At 36.4% G+C, this 18819-nt stretch overlaps 1 protein-coding gene across 4 annotated transcripts in view; it reads right to left on the reverse strand.

Annotated features, from left to right (window-relative positions):
- LOC108384419 (CD302 antigen) overlaps positions 1-18819 on the reverse strand; it is a 106670-nt gene that overhangs the window by 49730 nt on the left and 38121 nt on the right. For all 4 annotated transcript variants that reach the window (XM_036995904.2, XM_073241541.1, XM_036995902.2 and 1 more), the window contains 13 exons: positions 17546-17627; positions 16555-16623; positions 14154-14268; positions 12577-12612; positions 12039-12214; positions 11334-11404; positions 10984-11063; positions 10267-10406; positions 8700-8805; positions 8317-8477; positions 5110-5239; positions 3748-3974; positions 533-698 (listed from right to left, as the gene is read on the reverse strand). In XM_036995904.2, the coding sequence (XP_036851799.2) occupies positions 533-698; positions 3748-3974; positions 5110-5239; positions 8317-8477; positions 8700-8805; positions 10267-10406; positions 10984-11063; positions 11334-11404; positions 12039-12214; positions 12577-12612; positions 14154-14268; positions 16555-16623; positions 17546-17627 (1559 nt within the window). The remainder of the gene's footprint in view (positions 1-532; positions 699-3747; positions 3975-5109; positions 5240-8316; positions 8478-8699; positions 8806-10266; positions 10407-10983; positions 11064-11333; positions 11405-12038; positions 12215-12576; positions 12613-14153; positions 14269-16554; positions 16624-17545; positions 17628-18819) is intronic.

An 18819-nucleotide genomic window follows, 5' to 3' on the forward strand; every position in this document is an offset into this window, starting at 1 on the left:
AAGGCACTATCTCTGGGTCCCTGGTTCCCATCAAGTTTCTGATTCCCATTCCTTATGAGGCTCCCCTGTATCCCCATAGCTGAGGATCTAAATTGTCCTTTGGGTTTAAACTAGCTTGAGCTGGTTCCTACTACTCACAACCAAATAAATCTTAACAGTGACTCATAAAAGAAATGTTAGTTGTCAATGACAAGAATTATAAAAGGATTCCCACAAGTATAAGATTTCTATGAGACTATAAACACAAAATAAATACAATGAAGCTAAGGGAGACTTAAAACTAAAATGTCAATTACCATTGTCAACTGACAAAAATGAACCTAAAATATTCCTGAAATAAATTAATGACAAAATATTTCATATATAATAATTCTACTTGAATACAAAATTCCACATGTTCATAATCATGTAAAAGGACATGATTATAGTTTCTTTACTATTTCAAAACCAGATTTTACAAAATCACTCCCCTAAAATCTGCTACTCATGAGACTATACTAATTTAGGAATTAAAATATTTGAAATCATGTACTTCCTGGGTAGTAGCAAATCGCACCCGGTTGATTACGATTGCAGTCAGATGTTTTCCAGAATCCATCAGTGTCTAATATTACACAGTCTTCGAGTTGTTCATTATTTTCAGCCCAGCGACTAAACTGAAGATGTTTCCCATCTGACCAACCAAAGTTGAGTCCATCCTGTCAGGAGCAGAAATACGTTTCAAGTGGCAATACTTCATTTTGTCCCTTTTGTGTTACTTTGACCCTCACGGTCAATCTAACGACTTTAAATTCTATCTTACATGTAACATGCACTTCCAAAACACTTACTCTGTGCCAGGGTTCTAAGTGCTTTACAAGTACTGAGTTATTTAATCCTTACAACAACTCTATGAGACAGGTACTGTTATTACAACCATTTCACAGATGAGGACACTGAAGGAAGTGATGTGTGCCAGTCACCCAGGAAATATACTACAGCGATGGGACTCCAATCCAGGTCATCGGGCCCTGGAGTCTATGGTCTGAACCATTATGCGATGCTGTCTCACACGTGACTGGGACCATTGGTCGCTGGAAATCTAGAAAGCTAAAATGGAGGGAGGACCGCTTAAGCACTCACTGAGCTGGAGACAACACGTAGTGGTGGAAAAAACAGGGACTTCAGAGCTCAGAATACCTAGTTTTGAACTCTGGTTTGCTCATTTTGTAGTATTTGATTGTGAGTTTACCTCACCAGGTTTCCATCCTCTCATCTATTAAATGGATGTGACACTTACCCTTATTACCTCATGGGGTAATGTGTAAAACACATGACTGTGGCTTGCTGGTACACGAGAAGAACTGCATAAATAGCTCTTCCTCCTAACCCCTCCGGCCCTGTGGCTGGTTTTGCATTTGTCTTTGGAGAGACACTTCCTCATTCACTATATTTCTCTTATGCACCAGAAGTCTGTGAATCTCTATCTTTACCATCTGACAGGGGCCTGGCCACCCACCTATCTTGAGAGAGGCTTTACAGAATAGGTATAAAGGTCCAGAGGATGGACTGCGGGGTGCAGGCCTGTCTGGGCTCCCCCATGGGGCCGTCAGAGCACCAGGCCTTATACGGTGACCCACTGAGTTAAGCTTTCTTGAGGCCCAAGGCAGTTTTGCATCCCTGGTTTATTTGGAATACTGGGGGAAGTCACGCACAGCCTCCCTAGAGAACCTAACGAGCGTTCATGGTCTAGCCTCAGAGCTACCAGCTGTTCCCCACCAGAGTCCCCAGCTGTAACCTTGCGACCAGTTAAGCCCAAGCCACGTGGCCTCCAGTGGGCCATACGCCCCATTACCCTGATTCCTTCCTCTTTGCTGCACTCCCAAACAACCCAGCTTCTATTCCTTATAGATAAATCACCACATCTTTTATCTCTTTACTGAATACTAAATCTCTTCATTAAGACCGTAAATATCTCTTTACTAAATCCTCGACCTTAACTGGCTTTAATGAAAACCTGTCTTTCCCAAGGGAATAATCTCCTCTCAGCACTCACAAGAGAAGCCTGTCTGTTTTTCCATTCTCAGACACCACAGGGCTATGAGAATGGGGTAGTTGTATCTTTATCTGCGTTGATCATTTCCTTTGAGGTTTATGTCCTCCTTTTCACTGCCAGCACTGATTCCTTGTCTCTCTTTACCCATTCACTGAGGTCTTGGCCCCCATGCTCCTCCCTGACATTCACTAAGGAGGTTCGCCATGTCCTCCTCTCTCCTCCTGGTCCTACCATTGACTTAGGGATGTCTGTGTTCATGGGGATGACTTGGCCAGTCCCAAAGCCTTCTTGACTTCCTCTATTTCTATGTACTTTCACTTCTATGCACTTGAGTAACCTCTGTCACAGCCACACTCTAGACTTTACATAACCCAGAACTGCACCACAGACACTGTAAACATGCCTTAGTGAATTCAGGCCAACATCATTTCCTGCATGAATTTCTGCAAGAAACTCACATCTCTAATCATTAATCCAGTGTAATTTTTGTTACTTAAAAATCTGATATTGTTACTAGTAGATGTAAAATCTTTCAATGCTTTCCCATTGCTTTCAATGAAAAGTTTTATTTATTTATACCGTCATGTTACAAAGATTTAAGGCAGCTTGTAAAGATACATAATAAACAGACAGCTAAATAAAATGTTAAAGAATGAAAGGAAAAAGAGAAACATAGTGAAGATTGAAACAAGATAAAAAACAAAATTAAAACCCTTAAGTGGGAAAAAAGTTACAAAAAAATATGGTCCCAGTTGTCTTAAAAATAAATATGTGTACATACAAAAATAACTTGAAGGATATATACCATAAAACCATATTTATTGTTAGGTACTGGGATTACAAAGTAATACTAAGTATCAAATTATTATATAGGAGGCCTACAAAATAGGCAAAAATGGCCTACAATACGAGGAATTGTAGGCCTAAAAAAAAATTCTTATTGATCATAGGCAAAGCCTTCTTTATCATAAGGGCTCCTGTTTGCACCACATGTTTGTATATAGTGTTGGGAATTAATAGGAGACTAGTATTCGTCACTGGGCTATGAGATGAGTGAGAGAGAGGTATCTAGGACACCTATCCAGGATCAGGTCCTGAAATGTGGTTAAACACTATTCTATTCCCTTTTAGAGTGGCTTACTTTCACTCTGTTGACTCTGCAAAAGATAAAAAGGTCTCTTCAACACCATCCACAGCGCTGCCACCCACCCACCCCACCTGACTTTTTAATTCTTCCTTTTCTCTCTTCATTTCATTGGCTAAGAAGGACCATCAGCTCCTGATTCCAGATCAGTCTTTCATTAGAATAAATTAAAATAAATGCTCAGCTACGTAACAATGAAGCACTAGATCCTTCGACAATGGAAAGATGATTGTCACTAAAAACAAATCTTCATGAAACTCATTCACTGGAGTAATATTTTACAGTCTTCTGTTTCTTTATTCTGATATGTGATAAAAAAGGTCAAACCTGGCACTTCAGACTGAAGACTTATACCTTTTTTTTATAGTGGGAAACTTGCCTAATTCTTTTTTTTTCTTTTTCTTTTTTTAAATTAAAGTATCATTAGTATACACTCTTACGAAGGTTTCACATAAACAACATTATGGTTTCAACATTCACCCATATTATCAAGTCCGCCCCCCTCCACTGCAGTCACTGTCTGTCAGCATAGGAAGATGCTGTAGAGTCATTACTTGTGAAGACTTACATCTTGACTGGAGAGTCCGATCCACAGAGCAGAGTTAAGCGGAACCGCCTGTACAGTGAGGAACGCCTGCTGGTAAGGGTCTGTGATGCTCACCAGCTGCATGTTATTTTCCTGACATTCCCTTAGTGCATCAGACCAAGTCAGGGTCTTCAGGATTATTTTGTACAGATTATTTAGATACTTTACAGTGTCTGAAGTATTCTTCAAGGTCTGTGTGCCTTCAATTTCTGTGTGTAAAAGAAAAAAAAACCATGAAAATAAATCATTCGGCAAGTCACAGGACATACAAGTCACGGGACATACTTTCAAATTTCTCCCCATACTAATGTACTTCAAATATTACTTATCTACTCATTTATTTTAGATTTTGAGTGGGGGGACTAGATACATCTGCTGTATACCTTCATAAAAATGTGTGAGCCACAGCATTTGTTTTCTAAAATTAGAAAAAAATCTGTTTTAGTTGATCTGATTTAGGAAGGACAAAAGCTATAAATAAGAGAAGTCTGAAATAAGACTATGGGTTCAGCTTGTTGTTAAGTATCTCCTTTGTTTGAACTGCTTTAACAACAGGTGTTAGGTGTTCCCCTTACAAAGTTCTCATCTTGGAGAGCTCCCAGGGAAACACATGGAACTACCCACAAGAAGATGTGCTTGAATTACTACTTCCAAGTACTTCTCTGAATAAGGCAGCTACTCAAAAGTATGAGACAAATGAGCAAAGATAAATTTAACAAAAAGTTCTTCAGAAGTACATGAATTATCTAATTGAGGTTTTCATTGCATGACAAAGTTTTTGTTTTTAAATCATTTGTTGAGAACTTACTGTGATCAATGAAAGCAATTTAACACCTTTAAAAATATCTTTTTGAAAATATGGATGATTCTTATTTTTAGTACATATTTTTATTTGGATAGAAGGCACAGACTGATCCACTTGTAATGTCTCACATCATTTTAAATACTAAATTTAACTGCAAATGTTTAAACTGAAGTCAATTAAAGTCATTATTATGTTTTTTCTCCTCCTTTCCCCATGATAGAAAGTAAAATCTAAAAGCTGCCAGAATAAAAAGAAAAAAATTCAACCATATAACTTATTATAATTAGACAACTCCTATTAACAAATTACATTTGATACTTAATTTTAGTATTTAAGTAAGTAATGATACTTGAAAAAAAATCACATCCTATTTGAGCTAATCTGATTCACTGAGCCAATATGGATAGAGCCATGATGAAATATTAGGGAAGCTGTATGATTATAAATTAATACTGACTCACTTATAAGATTGTTGTGAAAAAGTACTGTACATATCTAATAGCATAAAATAGCACAGTGATCTAGGCGATAATGTGTACCTGCATACTTCTGACAGAGAGACACCGTGTGGTGATCGCTGCAGGAGGTAAAGTTCCACGTGCCAGTGAAAGGTGACGTTTGGAGGTTGAGTATGAGAGCACAGTGGTAGTGGGACTCTTCCTCAAAAAACTAAACAAAAAGGCAAATCTGTATAAGAAATCATGAAACCCTCAGTCTGAAGGCCTTAGCAAGAGAACATTACATTCCAAACTGGATTTTTCCTCCTGTAAAAAATCCCATGAAGGAGCTGACTGTGAAATTGCTAAGGAAATCCTGATAAATTTCCAAAGTATGGGAAGAGGGCAATTAACTTTACAAATTATAAAACAAAGTAGTGCAATATTGATAAATATATCTTTGAAACAGATAAAGAGAAATAGAAGATGAAAACATAATTATATAACTGCTATCACTCTTGACATCTCAAGTAGGCAAAAACGTAATGACTATAAATTCAAATTTTTAGATGTTTATAAACTTTTTACAATGAAAACTGTACCACACAACAGAGAACTCACCTTAAAGCTTTGATCCTATACTAGTCACTACAAAAATTTCCATAAATGTATCTAGCTTTCATTTCTCTTACCACAAATCAGTAATACTAGACATGAAGGTTTATTCAATACTTTTCTGTAGTTAGAAGCACACTAAGAAAAATAAGAAAAGTAAGCTTATCCCAGGAGCTAAAGATTAAAAAAAAAAAATCAACACAAGCTACTCAATAAACATTGAACCAAAACTGAAATAAAATAATTATAGGAAAGGATAACATGAGGAATATTAAAGGGATATGAGTAAAACTTTATGAGGAGACAAGCATGTATTATTAAATATGTTCTATATTTTTTAAAGGAAAGATGAGCAAATAATTCAATATAGAAAGTGAAGAATAGAAAAATGTAGTAGTATTTGTAAATACACTGAAAGCAATACAAGTAGAGGGTGAAGAAGAGGAAAGAGAAAAATCATTAACATACACCAGTTTTTGTCAAAATATACATAAGGAAAAATAAAAACAATCAAAATAAGATAGGGGTATTTTAAAAGATAATAGCATACACAACTTTATTCTACTATATTTGAAAATTTACATGAAACAGACAACCTGGAAAAATACAAATGAGCACAACTGTTAAAAGGAGAAGTTGAAACACAAAAAGGTACCAGTAACTTAGGAGGAAACTGAAAATTAATAACAACTCATTTTTAAAACCATGTGTCAGTTACAGTGCTAGAAGCTTTCAATGAATTCTTATGTAATCCTCACATTGTGTTGTAGCTACAATGGTATCAGAGTTTGCAGATGAAAAACCGAGGCTTAAAAGAAGCTAAGTGAACTTGCATATTAAACAGGTGAATGGAATTCAAACCCAAACAATGTGATTCCAGAGTTTAGTTAGGCCCTCAACTACTGCATTAAATCCCTTTCTTATGAAAGAATCATTTCTAAAAAGAGTTCTAACATCGCATGTTTCTGTAGGTAGTTCCTTCAATCTTTCGGGGAAATATATCCCTAAGCTGAGTCATAATTTCAAAACAGAAAGGCAGAAAGCTCCCTAGTTCATCTTATGAAGCTGACATGATTGGGAAAAAAAAATCTGACAATATAGCATAAAAAATCCTATCTATGAACAGAGATGAAAACATTTACTCCCAAATAAAATTCTAACAAATCCAACTCAGTAAAATAGTAAAATAATAATCCATTCTGAGTAACTAGATTTTATAAGAAGATAAAGATGGTTTAATGTCTTACACACATATTAATATATTATACACATCATTATTACACATTATTAATGTATTATACACATATCAATAGGTTTAATGGGAAAAATTATATGCCAATTTCAATAGATGCTGGAATCAAGTTTTAGAAAATCCACCACTTATTCCTAAACAAAAATCTAAAATAAGATAGTTATAGAAAACAATGTATCTTAAACAAAGACTCAACATCATATATAACAATGAAAGGCTGCAGACAGTCCCATCAAAGTCCAGATCAAGTCTAGGACGGTGGGTATTACTCCTGGTCTTTAACATGGTTCTGGAAGTCCTACTGTATGTAGTGAAGCATGAATAAAAAAGGAAATATGTGCATAAGCTATAAGGGTAAGTGTTGCTTCCTGAAACTTTTGTTTCAATTCAATGTCTACATGTGGAATAATGATTTAAATGTATTTCTTACTATGGGTCATTGTTGAAAGTTTAAAAGCTACCAGCCTAAGTGCAAGTGGGGGATCAGGGTTGATATTTTTCTTGATTGTGTTTACTCTCCTATAACTTCCAAATTTTCTACAATAACCAAGCATTATTTTGATATTTACTTTGTACATCATCATGATTATGATTTTTTGTACATAACTCATGATTCAGAGTTCCTTGGCCACCATCCTCAACGTTTACTGCATTACACTGTATCGGGAACATCAGCTGATTATTGTCTAGGACATATATTTGGAATTCGACTTGAATTTCTTAATCTCTGTCCTTTGTGCAGAAGGCAGTTCGTATCCTTATGCCTAGGGATGTATAGGGAGGGCAGAAGCAGCGGGGCGTCACGGTGCACGGTGGTTATTGTTCATAGAATGCCCTCTTCCTTCCTAGAGCTTCTTTACATTTAGCTCTTAGGGAAAAGGATCAACAATGACCAGTTTTGTACTTTTGCCTCAGGATACAGTCCCAAATCCCAAAATGTTACGCAAAGTGTTTATATTTGCTTCTATTTACAACTCACTACTCGATGGTTTTATGTGATTGTGAAGCAAGTGCCATGGAATCTGAGGCCACTGTGAAAGCAAGGGCGTCCACCCGAGAGCTGGGGGAGCTCCTACTGCAGTTCTTTTTGTTCTTCTGATAGTACTATTGAGATATAATTCATAGGTGATACAATCCGCCCATTTAAAGCATACATTCCATAGTTCTTAGTATATCACAGAGTTGTGCAACCATTTCCCAATCAATTTTAAGACATTTTCACTACCCCCTAAATAAATCTCATACCCTTTAGCTATCACCCCCAATCCTTCCATCTTCCTTAGTCTCTGGCAACCATGAATCTACATTTTACCTCATAGATGTGCCTATTCTGGACATTTCCTACAAGTGGACTCTACAATAGGCCCTTGTTCTTAATCCAATCATTTATGGAAGACGGGTATTTCACAGAGGTATATAGATTATTAAGTCAAAAACCTTACATTTGTTGGTATTCTTGGTCTCCAGCCAACCACCAGTGGGTGAAAGTTACTATATGTGAGCTCTTTGTTATCTGTCCATTTGTTTATCCTTTCGTAGGCAGTCCAGCGCAAACCAATCCACAAGGTCGCTTCCATATCCGGAAGCAAGTATGTAATAAAGTCTGTCAGAAAGAAATTTTTTTTAAAAAGCATTTGATATATTCAATTTAAAAGTATACTAAAAATGTCCGTGAATACTTCTTGCTTATCTAACTACCAAGATAGTGTTTTACCTATTTCATAAAAAAGTACTTTAATAAGGTTTTTATATGTTAATTCCCCACAGCCTCCCAAAACGAACCCCCAGAGCAGAATAAAAGATGTTCCCAAAACAATTCTGCTACCTTGTTCTCTCTGGCTCAACACTGAAGGAAGGGTGCCACCATAGCTGTGACAAATATCACTCGCTTGAGAAAATGTGAGAGTCTTGGGTTTGATCTTTAGAAAACACTGTAAACAAAAAACATACATGAGGCCTAGAATTCCAAGCATGGGAAAGCTCACTTGGGAAGTAAATGCTCATCTTTTAGATGGATGCTAATTTTCAGGCTGTGAGGTACAGAAATTCATGAAGTAGAATTGTAAGAATGCAGATCTATGTTCTCAGTTTAAACAACTGAAAAGTGATCTCCAAACTATTGTCTTTAAAAATCTCACATTTGTTCTGTCCTATGTGCTAAACAGTTTGCATTATATTATCTCATTTATTTCTCACAACAAATGGAGAAACTGAGGCACAGGGAAGTTAAATGACTTTGCCAGTAAGTGAAATAGCCATACAGTGGTCTGGTCATCATTTAGATTCTATTCCATCTGATTTCAAAGTCTGCACTCTTAATTGTTACCTACTTATATTTTTTAAAAACCCCACATTTTAAAAGAAACTAGTCCTCTTTCTGTTGGCAGGATATTTTAATTCAACTTCACATCAGTTATGTAAATAAATTTAGTCCCAGTACCTTAGCGGAAAAAAAAAGATTGTCCTAATCTTAAAAGTTAAAATATATCCCTAATATTTTAACTTTAAAGTGCTTTCAGCCATCAGACACATGCCTTCCTTTTCCTTTTTGATATTATGATCATATTAATATGTAATAGTATGTCCCAAATTGTGTTCCTTTAAAGATTCTACAAAATGTGGGTTTTTTTTCAGCCTCCATACAAACTAGAGTGACCAATGTGATAGAAGTCATTGGGTGGCTTCTAGAAAAGGCTCTAGGTGCAAAAACCTTGAATTTAAACTTAGAAGCCTTATGCTAAGAATGGTGGATCAGAAAGACAAAAGGGGTCTGGTTTTGAAGACTTCTTGGAGCTTCCATGCCAAGACAAGCCTGCTTACCTTCAAACTTCTTTTATGTGAGTGAGGAAAAAAAATGTTTTAATATACTGTAGCAATCTCACTCTTTAGCAGCAAAATGCATTTCCTAAGAGTATCTATACCAATGTGGACTATGCATCTCAAAGATGCAAGCATGGAATGCAGCATTTCCCAAACCTAGGCAAGACCAAGGATTAACATTTTGTTAGCATATGTGTAGTTCCCAAAAAGTAGGTTTAATTTGATTGGTAGATGCTGCTTGGATGTTTTCCTTAAAGGGGAAAATTTATAAGCCAGAAATTAAGTCAGTTTCCTACATGCCATAGAGATAGTCCTGACTCTTCAATGCATCACTCTTTTTGACATATCAGCTTCAGTAATTTAAGTTTTAGTAGCAACAGAGAAGGAACACAGTACTTTGAAAGATCTGTAGGCATGACTAACTTGAGAGTTAACTTGCAGTGTAGAGGATCATAGTGAAATATGCAGAGGCTGTCTTAGTGAAGTCATTTGATGGGTGGACACTCTGCCACAGGCCATACAACCGTCATGAAGCAATCATCACTTCCACAATGCAGTAGTTCTCTTTTTACCTTATTCTGAAAAGTAATCCAGTCCCCAGAGCACTGTATTTTAGCTGCAGAATCTGGACTATACTTCTCTAATGAAGACACATTATATTTTTCACAGATGAAGGGCAACTTGGTTTTACAGTCTGCTGGTTTATTTAAGTCTGAGAAATGAAAAGCAGGATTACTGTGGTGAGAGTTTTCCATTCAGCACATTTTAAAAACAATCCAGTAGTAAGAAAAGTCTCCTTATATTAATTTTTTCCATATGGTTAAAATATATTCCTTTTCTTCTCTAGCCATTTTTGTCTTCTATTATTATTCATGTAAGTAGGTCACAGCATACCAATATTGTCTATTAAGTGCATGTGTGTGGCATAATGACCACAGTTCCTGAAGGCAGGAAATAGGGAGTTGAAACAGAAGGCTAATGGTGGGGAAAGAGACCTCAGCTATTTTAGAACTGCTGCCTATTTAGCTTTGAAAAATTTTCCATATGCTTATCAGTTATGAAAGTGGTAAGTTTATTCGTAAAGAACCACTTTAAGATAAAAGAAGTCAAAATATTCACAGTGAACAGTACCTTTATTTGCATTTGGAATTTGAACTATTATCATTAGTAATAAATCAGAATAGGATGAAGTTATCAAACACATAAAAGGAAAACAAGATTAAGCTAGTAATTGAACCTGAAGTTCACATATTACATAATCAGCATTAAAGGATTTGGAATTAACTTACCACTAAACCAAGTCTTGGCAGACATGTACAAGCATTCCTCTCCAAACGTTATAGGAAAGTGATGCCATAAATACCGTGAACTGAAAGAAAACAAGAGATTTGACAACTTGTAATGGGCTACATGTTCCATTTTGTTTTTTACTGCAATTTTAACCCTAATGTTACACCATTATTTTATACCATGTTTTTCTTGAGGCTAATATGCAAAAGGACTCGGTTTCTCCAGTCTAGGCAGTTAATGGGTTAATACTCAAAACTAATTATAAATAGTAATCCATTCAGTAAAAAGGGAACTTGGGACTGTTTCTTTTAAATAACTTTACAAAGGCGGCCTCAGCGATGTCACATACTGATATATAAAACGCCGATGCATTGGCTGCTCCGTAGTTCTCACCCACCACTTCTGCTCATCACCAGATATCTGAAAAACAAGGAAACAAACACATACTCGTACATATGCTAAGCTTTCCAGGAGAATTTTAATTTAAACGTTCTGTCTCACCATAACCACAAACCACTAAAATTTACTGTAGTAAATTTTACAACCATTACATCACTTTAATTTCTGTATTACACAAACCAGGTCCTTTCACCAAAAAAGTAGTTTGAAAACTCTGTATGTTCACAGGCCCTATTTTGCATACAGAAAATATGGTCACTATGATTACGGGCATACAGCAATATCCTATGGGAACTAATTATAAATTTAAAAATAAGTTACTTTTCCTCCAAAAAACTGTGTCGCAAAGTTAGTTATTAGTAGAAACAGAAACTCAAGTTGACCATCATGTTAACTTTAGTAAAAAAATGTGACAAGGGATTAGACTAATCTTAGTATCGTTTGATACTCACAAATTGATATTTATAACTAGTCTTGAATCTTTTAAAACGTTAAGCAATTTTATTTCACTTTTTCAACATGAAACAAGAAATCTGGATGTTGTTGGGCAAATTTTACTTGTGAGGAACATTTAACTTTTGTAGATTTTGGCGAGATTTTTGAAATATTTTCCAAAAGTAAGAAAAATATTTAAAAAGAGATTCTTTTCAATTACATTGGCTATTTTGTTTTTGATGGCCTTCAGTCCTGCAAAAGATGTTAAAGTAGCCAGAGAGCTGTGATTGCTAGCACAATACAGGGCAGCTTCTTCATAGTTTAAGTGAAGATGAGCCACAAACCAATATTCACTCCCTTCTATTACGACTGGAGGTCCATGAGTTCCAGCGCGCTCTGAAGAAGAAGAATATCAGAGTTATGACTGCAAACCAAACAGTACCCTCTACTATTTACATACAGTAATCCATTTAGGTTATTGGCTCTCCCTGGCCAGGGTGGTGCTGCCTGGAAGGAACCAACAATTCTCGAGCCATGAATGACTGCCATGAGTCCTGTACTCACAGAGGAGCATAGATCCAGCTGCACAGCCTCATCCCACACCAGCCCATCACCTTCCCTGCCTGCAGATACCTCACTGCACTCGAAGATGGGCTAGAGAAGAAGCTCGCACATAGGCCTGAGCTTCAGTAGTTAAGTAAATACATTATTGGAAAGGTAAAAGCAGCTTTAGCCAAATTTCAATTTTCTTAACTCACCTGGATTGTACCAGTCTGGTGTCTTTGGAGTACGGCCTGTAAAAGGAAGAAAGCAAGTGGCTTAAGTTTAGCATCCAGCCAGATTATAGCACACTGTAAGTAGTTGCCTTTAATGGACTCAAGAGGCTTTTCGGTGGTGCAATTATTTTGAAGATTTATTTGTTTGATTAATTGGTTTATGTTTGCTAAGTTAGTGAAGCCCCTTTTCTTTTGTTTAAAATGAAAATGTATAGAAAAGAGAAAAACCACACACTCTTCAGAACGTTTCCTGTGGTTACGGGTTTGTCGTGTCTAAGGCTGCCCTGGTGTAAACTCTTGGGTTTGCCCCACCATTCAGACGGGGCGGGGGAAGCGGCTACCACTGAGGGCACGCTTTGGAGGGAGCAATGACATGCTCTGTGGCATGCTAGCAAACACCAGAGACTAATGTGAGCATCACTACAAAGGCTTCAGACCAGAGACACTGTCCAAGTTAATCATGCATGCTCCTGTTCCAGTTGTTTAAAGGTTATACATACTGGTTTTCCATTGATCCTCTTTCAGGTTTAATCAAATAATCAGGAATAACTTGGGTATAATCTCTCCTTTAGAAAAACGCCATCAGCACACACACACACACTCTCTCTCTCTCTCTCTCTCTCTCTCTCTTTCCTTCTTTATTAATGGCCTGCCAGCGTGCCTCTGTGAAAGAGGCTTGCTAGTTACTGTACTGGATGTCACATCTGAAGGTCTTTTGAAGGTATGTGGTGGCCCTTTTTTAAGGGCAGAAACCAGTCTTCTAATAGGTAGTTCCATGATATAACGTGTGGGTTCTTTGAGAACTTGCAGGAGGATATACCCTTAGTTTTAATGATCTGTTTACATTCAGTCCAGAGATTCATTTTAGAGCTTTCTGTGCAGTTACCACAGATTCTAATATAATTAGAACCTTCTGTGCATTGCAACTGGTTCTAATATAATTTAAATAACCAATAAAAATTATTTTAAAATCATTAAAAAATAATTTGGGGTTAAAAATCTTAACATTTTCCCTAATATTTCTTCAACATTTTCCTAGTCAAAAGCTGAGTAAAAGGTATCTATTTATTTTCCTTTCTCTCTATTTGTCATCACCAAAGCCTGTACTATCAAGCTTATGGTTTCCTGAGTTTGAATTTGGATTTCCTAAACTATTAGCAGTTTTGGAGTTCGTTGAAAATTGCTTCCACATTTTGCAAGGACCTGCCAAAATTTGATTTCTTACTCTTGCTTCATTCTTCCCAAGTTTATCTTCATTTTGTTCTTCATTTTGCATGGAAATTAACATTAAAATGATTCCCTCTATTTGTGTCTTCTTTTACTTGAAATAATCTTTCATTCCAAAATCTAATCTCTCTAAATTACCCTTAAATTTTATCTTCAGCACAAAGTCCTTCATGATCAAAGGGAAGGTATCATCTAAATGCTAGTCAGCCAGCCTTCCACTAGGGGTAGGAGTCAGGTAGGATGGAGCTTAATATATTAATCGCATCTACTGGTGGTTCAGCATTCACAATGTTCACGTGAGAAGACTGTGAAGAGGACTGACTACCACTTACCTTTGGGAATCTGGCACACCCATTCAAGTCTTGTATCACAAGCAACAGGCTTTAAATAAATAAATTCCCTGTCATCAAAGAAATGCCAGCTTCTTCTCCCTGGCCTGTCAATGACCTAAAGGAGAAAGAGGATTCCAGAATATTTTGAAGTTGATGCAGCCCTCCTAAAATACTAAACTTTAAGTCCTAGGTCTTTAACTTGATTTAGCACCTAAGATATTTGTTTAATGAATGAACACATGAATGAATACAGTGTTTAAACAGTAACAGTCTAACCAAGAGCCTTCAAAGGGGCTGATAAAGGAAATATATCATATGGTCATGTTTATCTCCAAAATGCAAATTATTGGGTTTTTTTCCTGTTTTTGTTGATATGAAATTGTAGAATTTTTGCACTTTAAATCTGGAAAAGTCCAAGCTAAAAAAGAGTGTTTTAGTTCAGTGGTTTCTAAATGGTAGCTGTGATTAAAGCAGATCTATGAAAAAGTGACATACACGTCTTGCATGAGGGGCCAAGGCTCCTTCTTCGGTGTTTCTCTGCATTGCTGGGATGTTCCCGCCCCCCACATGATCCAAGATCGCTCCCTTCACATTCCAGCCAGCCAGCAGGGGAGAAGGGAGGGGGGCGGGAGGGCACGACCTGGGAGGGGCATCTATCACTTTTTGGACTATGTTCTCTTAAGGCCAAGATGTGGTGGCAGGGGAGTTATGATTCTCCTTCCAGTACCGTGATCTGGCTGGCTTTGTTTCTGATGCAGGCATCTCTTTTATTTGCTTTTTTTTGGTGGATTTCCAAATCTCTTCATGCATGGGGACTCTACTTACAGAGAACATAGTTTAGTGCATCAGTTTTCTAGAACTTTATATGCTTCTCTGAAGTTTTACCTTTTTATGTATTAATTTGGGAATTTTATTAAAATGGCATGATACTATACAGTTTATTACTAGAACAGTTACTTTGAAAATAGTGCTTTCCGATGGACTTCTCAGTTCTTCGTGTCAACCTTCCTACAATATTCCTGGTCACTCATCTTCTTGAATCTCTTCCCTGGGCTTGCAGAGTAAAGACATTACCTAGATGTCTCCTCTTTCCTCGTCTTCTTACATTTTATGTGTTGGTGATTCTCCCACATCCACCCTTGGCCCTTTATGCTTCTTTTTTAACATGCATTTTCCTTCACCTCCAGTCTCTTGATTTCAACTTACTATAGGGTGTTTCTCACTGCTACCTTGGATTCAAAATATCTAAATTAAAATTAAAATGTACTTTAAAAAAAAATAAACCAGTGCCCCTCTGTTTCTATAAATGCCTAGTCATACAGCATAGTGGACCCAGACACATGGAGTACAATTTCAGTTCTGTAACCATGTATTCAGAACTCAAATTTCTTCCATATTCCTGATGCATATGGTAAAAGACCCTACTGCACAAGGCTGGTTAAGTATTAAGTGAAACAGTATATGTGGCCTGCCTAGCACTCTGTCTAGCTCCTGAGTCAGCAAGCACCAACTGCTGCTGTCAGCACCACCACCATCACCATCATTACTCTCCCCAAACAGTCTTGTTCTTGGATAAAACTTACACTTCGCCTGCCATAGCCCTTGTAACTGCTTGTTACTTGTCTTTATCTCCTGCTAGATTGTAAGTTGTATGAAGGCAATGACTGTTTTAAGCCTTGTCATGTTGTATCTCCCAAGCACCATAAACTGTGTGGACATGCTATTTATGGGATGAATAAATTAATGAATTCTGCAAAGGAAGATGCCTAACTCATCTTTTATGTCTTCCAGTCCAATCTGCTGCATCTTAAAATCCATCTCAAGATGAATCTTCTTTATACCTTCCTTGGTTAATTTCAAAAACCTTTGATAATACTCTTCTGCCTACCCAAAAATGTATGAACTTCTTAATTTGGCATCAATCTAATTTCCCAACTTTGTTTCCAGCCACAGCACCAAAAGCTTTCTTGATCTGTATTCAGTTCTCCTCACTGCGTTAGTCTCTCCCTTCTACTCCCACTTGGTTTTATGCCACCTCCTGGTACCACTGCCCCATTAAAAGCCTTACCCTATCCTACCTGTGCAAAGTCTGTCCATCCTAAAGGTCCAGTTCAAGTCCCACCTCTTTCTGGAAATAGGACACAGCAATCACTTCCTCTTCTGAGTTTCATTAGCCCTCCTCTGGAGCTTATGACTGCATAGGAATAAGAGCTATCTTTCTTGAATATGAATTTTTCTTCTCAAATTAAGTGTAAGTTAGGTTGTTTGAGGGCTGGACTATGGGTGTACTTCTGACCTCCCATCGCACCTCATATCAAGCTCCACACACAAAAGGCACCCAGGGATCTACTGTCTGACTGGACACGATGCCAATATGCAGATTTTCCAGTATTGCACTGACCTTGATGGCAGCACAGTCTCTGATATCATAATCCTGCTGAAACTCATTTGCCATGATCATAGTAGACACCTTAAAAGACAAAAGAGGCTTGAGAATTTAAGACTGATGTAGAAATATTTACAATTGAGATCTAATTTAGGCAGCTTTAATCACTCAAGCACATTCATTTGCCATGGAAGAAAAACTTCTTCATCTCTTTTTTTATATCAGGATGCTAAATCATGAGAGGACTTAGAAAATCTCATAATGTCATCAGTTTCCAAACAAAGGAATCTATAGTCTCAGAAGTAGAGGTTAACAGTGTATTGAATTTGCAGCTGGAGTCAGAGTCAGGAGCTTGCAAAAGACTATTTTTTGCAGGTGTCAAAATGCTAGTTATTCAATTCACTAATCCAAGATAAGCTCCAGTTTGAAAATGAAAGTCAAGGAATTTTATATTTAGAAAGAATACACAATGAATTGACACAACTGTAATGTGGAATGAATATTTAATATTTGAGAATAATTTGCTCCTATATATGTCACCTAAAACCTCTCTTTAGATAATGTAAACATTTGAAATAATATTTAAGGCCTTTTTAAGTTTTCATCAAATTATTTCCCCAATAGGTAGTTCCTTTTTTTACATAACTCTTATTTTTTATAATAAAAGCAAAAGCTTCTCATTGTGAGAAAAAGGGAAAAATACCCCGTACAATGTAAAAGAAAAGAAAAAAATCACTTGTACTACCCAAAAATGATGTATTACCCAGCCATAGATCTGTTTTTATATTTTTTAGATTATATATAGACTATACTATTTTTTTTAACTAAAAATGAGATTAGTAACATTTTTTCCCCACATACATAAATCTATTTCCATTTCAATAAGCTACATGTTCATAATTTTAATGGTTGTATGATATGTGGACATATTCTTTAACAATCAGTTACTGGTTCTTTAAACCAATACTCCTTCCATATCACCCCAAACAAGAAAGTTCAAACTTACTGGGGTACGATCACTCCATTGCCAGGATCCTTGTAAATCTGGGCTCCTTTTATTCAAACCTATCCACAGCCAACGTGGGCCACTATGTAAAAAGGAAGTGTTAAAGAATTTTGAGGACAGATTTGGCAAAAACATTTGGCATATGTCTCAAGTGTTTAACACTTGTAAGTTTGTCTTGTCACTAACTGAAAAGTACAGTTTCAAGCTATAAAAAGAAGTCTTCTAAAGTGAAACCAAACCCAAAATATGGGATGTTATTGAACAAGGGTCATACTTTTTCAACATACATTTTGAGTTATATTCTTTAGATGAAAGGCTAAACTATTCCTCTTCAAATTTAAGAGGGGAAAAAAGTGTCTGATTATTCTACAACTTCTACTGCAGAGCTTTCATATTAGGCAATGTTTTCAGATACAGTCAAACCCAACAATGGCATTTCCTTAAGATATCTGTGATACTACCAAACTTCTTTTCTTTCAAATGGAGAACAATTTGGCTAAGTTTTTATTAGACAAGATTTTAGAAAAAATACTTAATTCCCACTACCTATTAAGTTTAAAGTAAAAAAAGTCAAATATTTTCTAAATGCCCAACTCCATGGGTTACACCAGAGCAATATAATCAAGCAATCCTGTAAGTGATTATATTGAACACTCAAACTATTGTACTTTTGTGTATGAGGCCTTGAGCTAGGTGCAATGGTGCTATAGAGAAGTATGAGAACTAACATCTATCGTCAAATGACATATAAACTAGTCAGGGAGGTAATATAAAATCTGCATAAATTTTAAGCACTATAAAAGTTCTATCAAAGAAGAGCTCATTGTGAACTGCAGGAAGTCAGAAAACATTTTGTGAGGTTAGTAGGACAAAGGACAGACTTCAAAAGATGGCCAACATTTCTTTTGGGCCGTAATCTGAATTTGGGCACTGTTTATACCCATGCCTGTGTCCAGACTGGCTGAGAAGAGAAAGGACAGGTGGGTCTATACCACAACTTAAAGAGGCAGGGACATATGTTGTAAGTGATCCCTTCCCCTAATTACATTTATGTTCTGTCCAGAGAAATACTGTCAATATAAATGGAAGTGATAATAAAAACATTTTATATCATAAAATTTTTACCATAAAAAATTTTTCTCCATCTTTAATCCCATTTGAAAATATTCTCTGAAATGTTTTATACTATTTAGGCCTTAATAAGTGAACCATTTTCTATGTATTTTTTTTTTGGTGATGCTGATTATTTTTCTATATAATTTAACCTGACTGCA

This window comes from Manis javanica, chromosome 7 (assembly GCF_040802235.1).
Source record: "Manis javanica isolate MJ-LG chromosome 7, MJ_LKY, whole genome shotgun sequence".
Taxonomy (NCBI): Eukaryota; Metazoa; Chordata; class Mammalia; order Pholidota; family Manidae; genus Manis; species Manis javanica.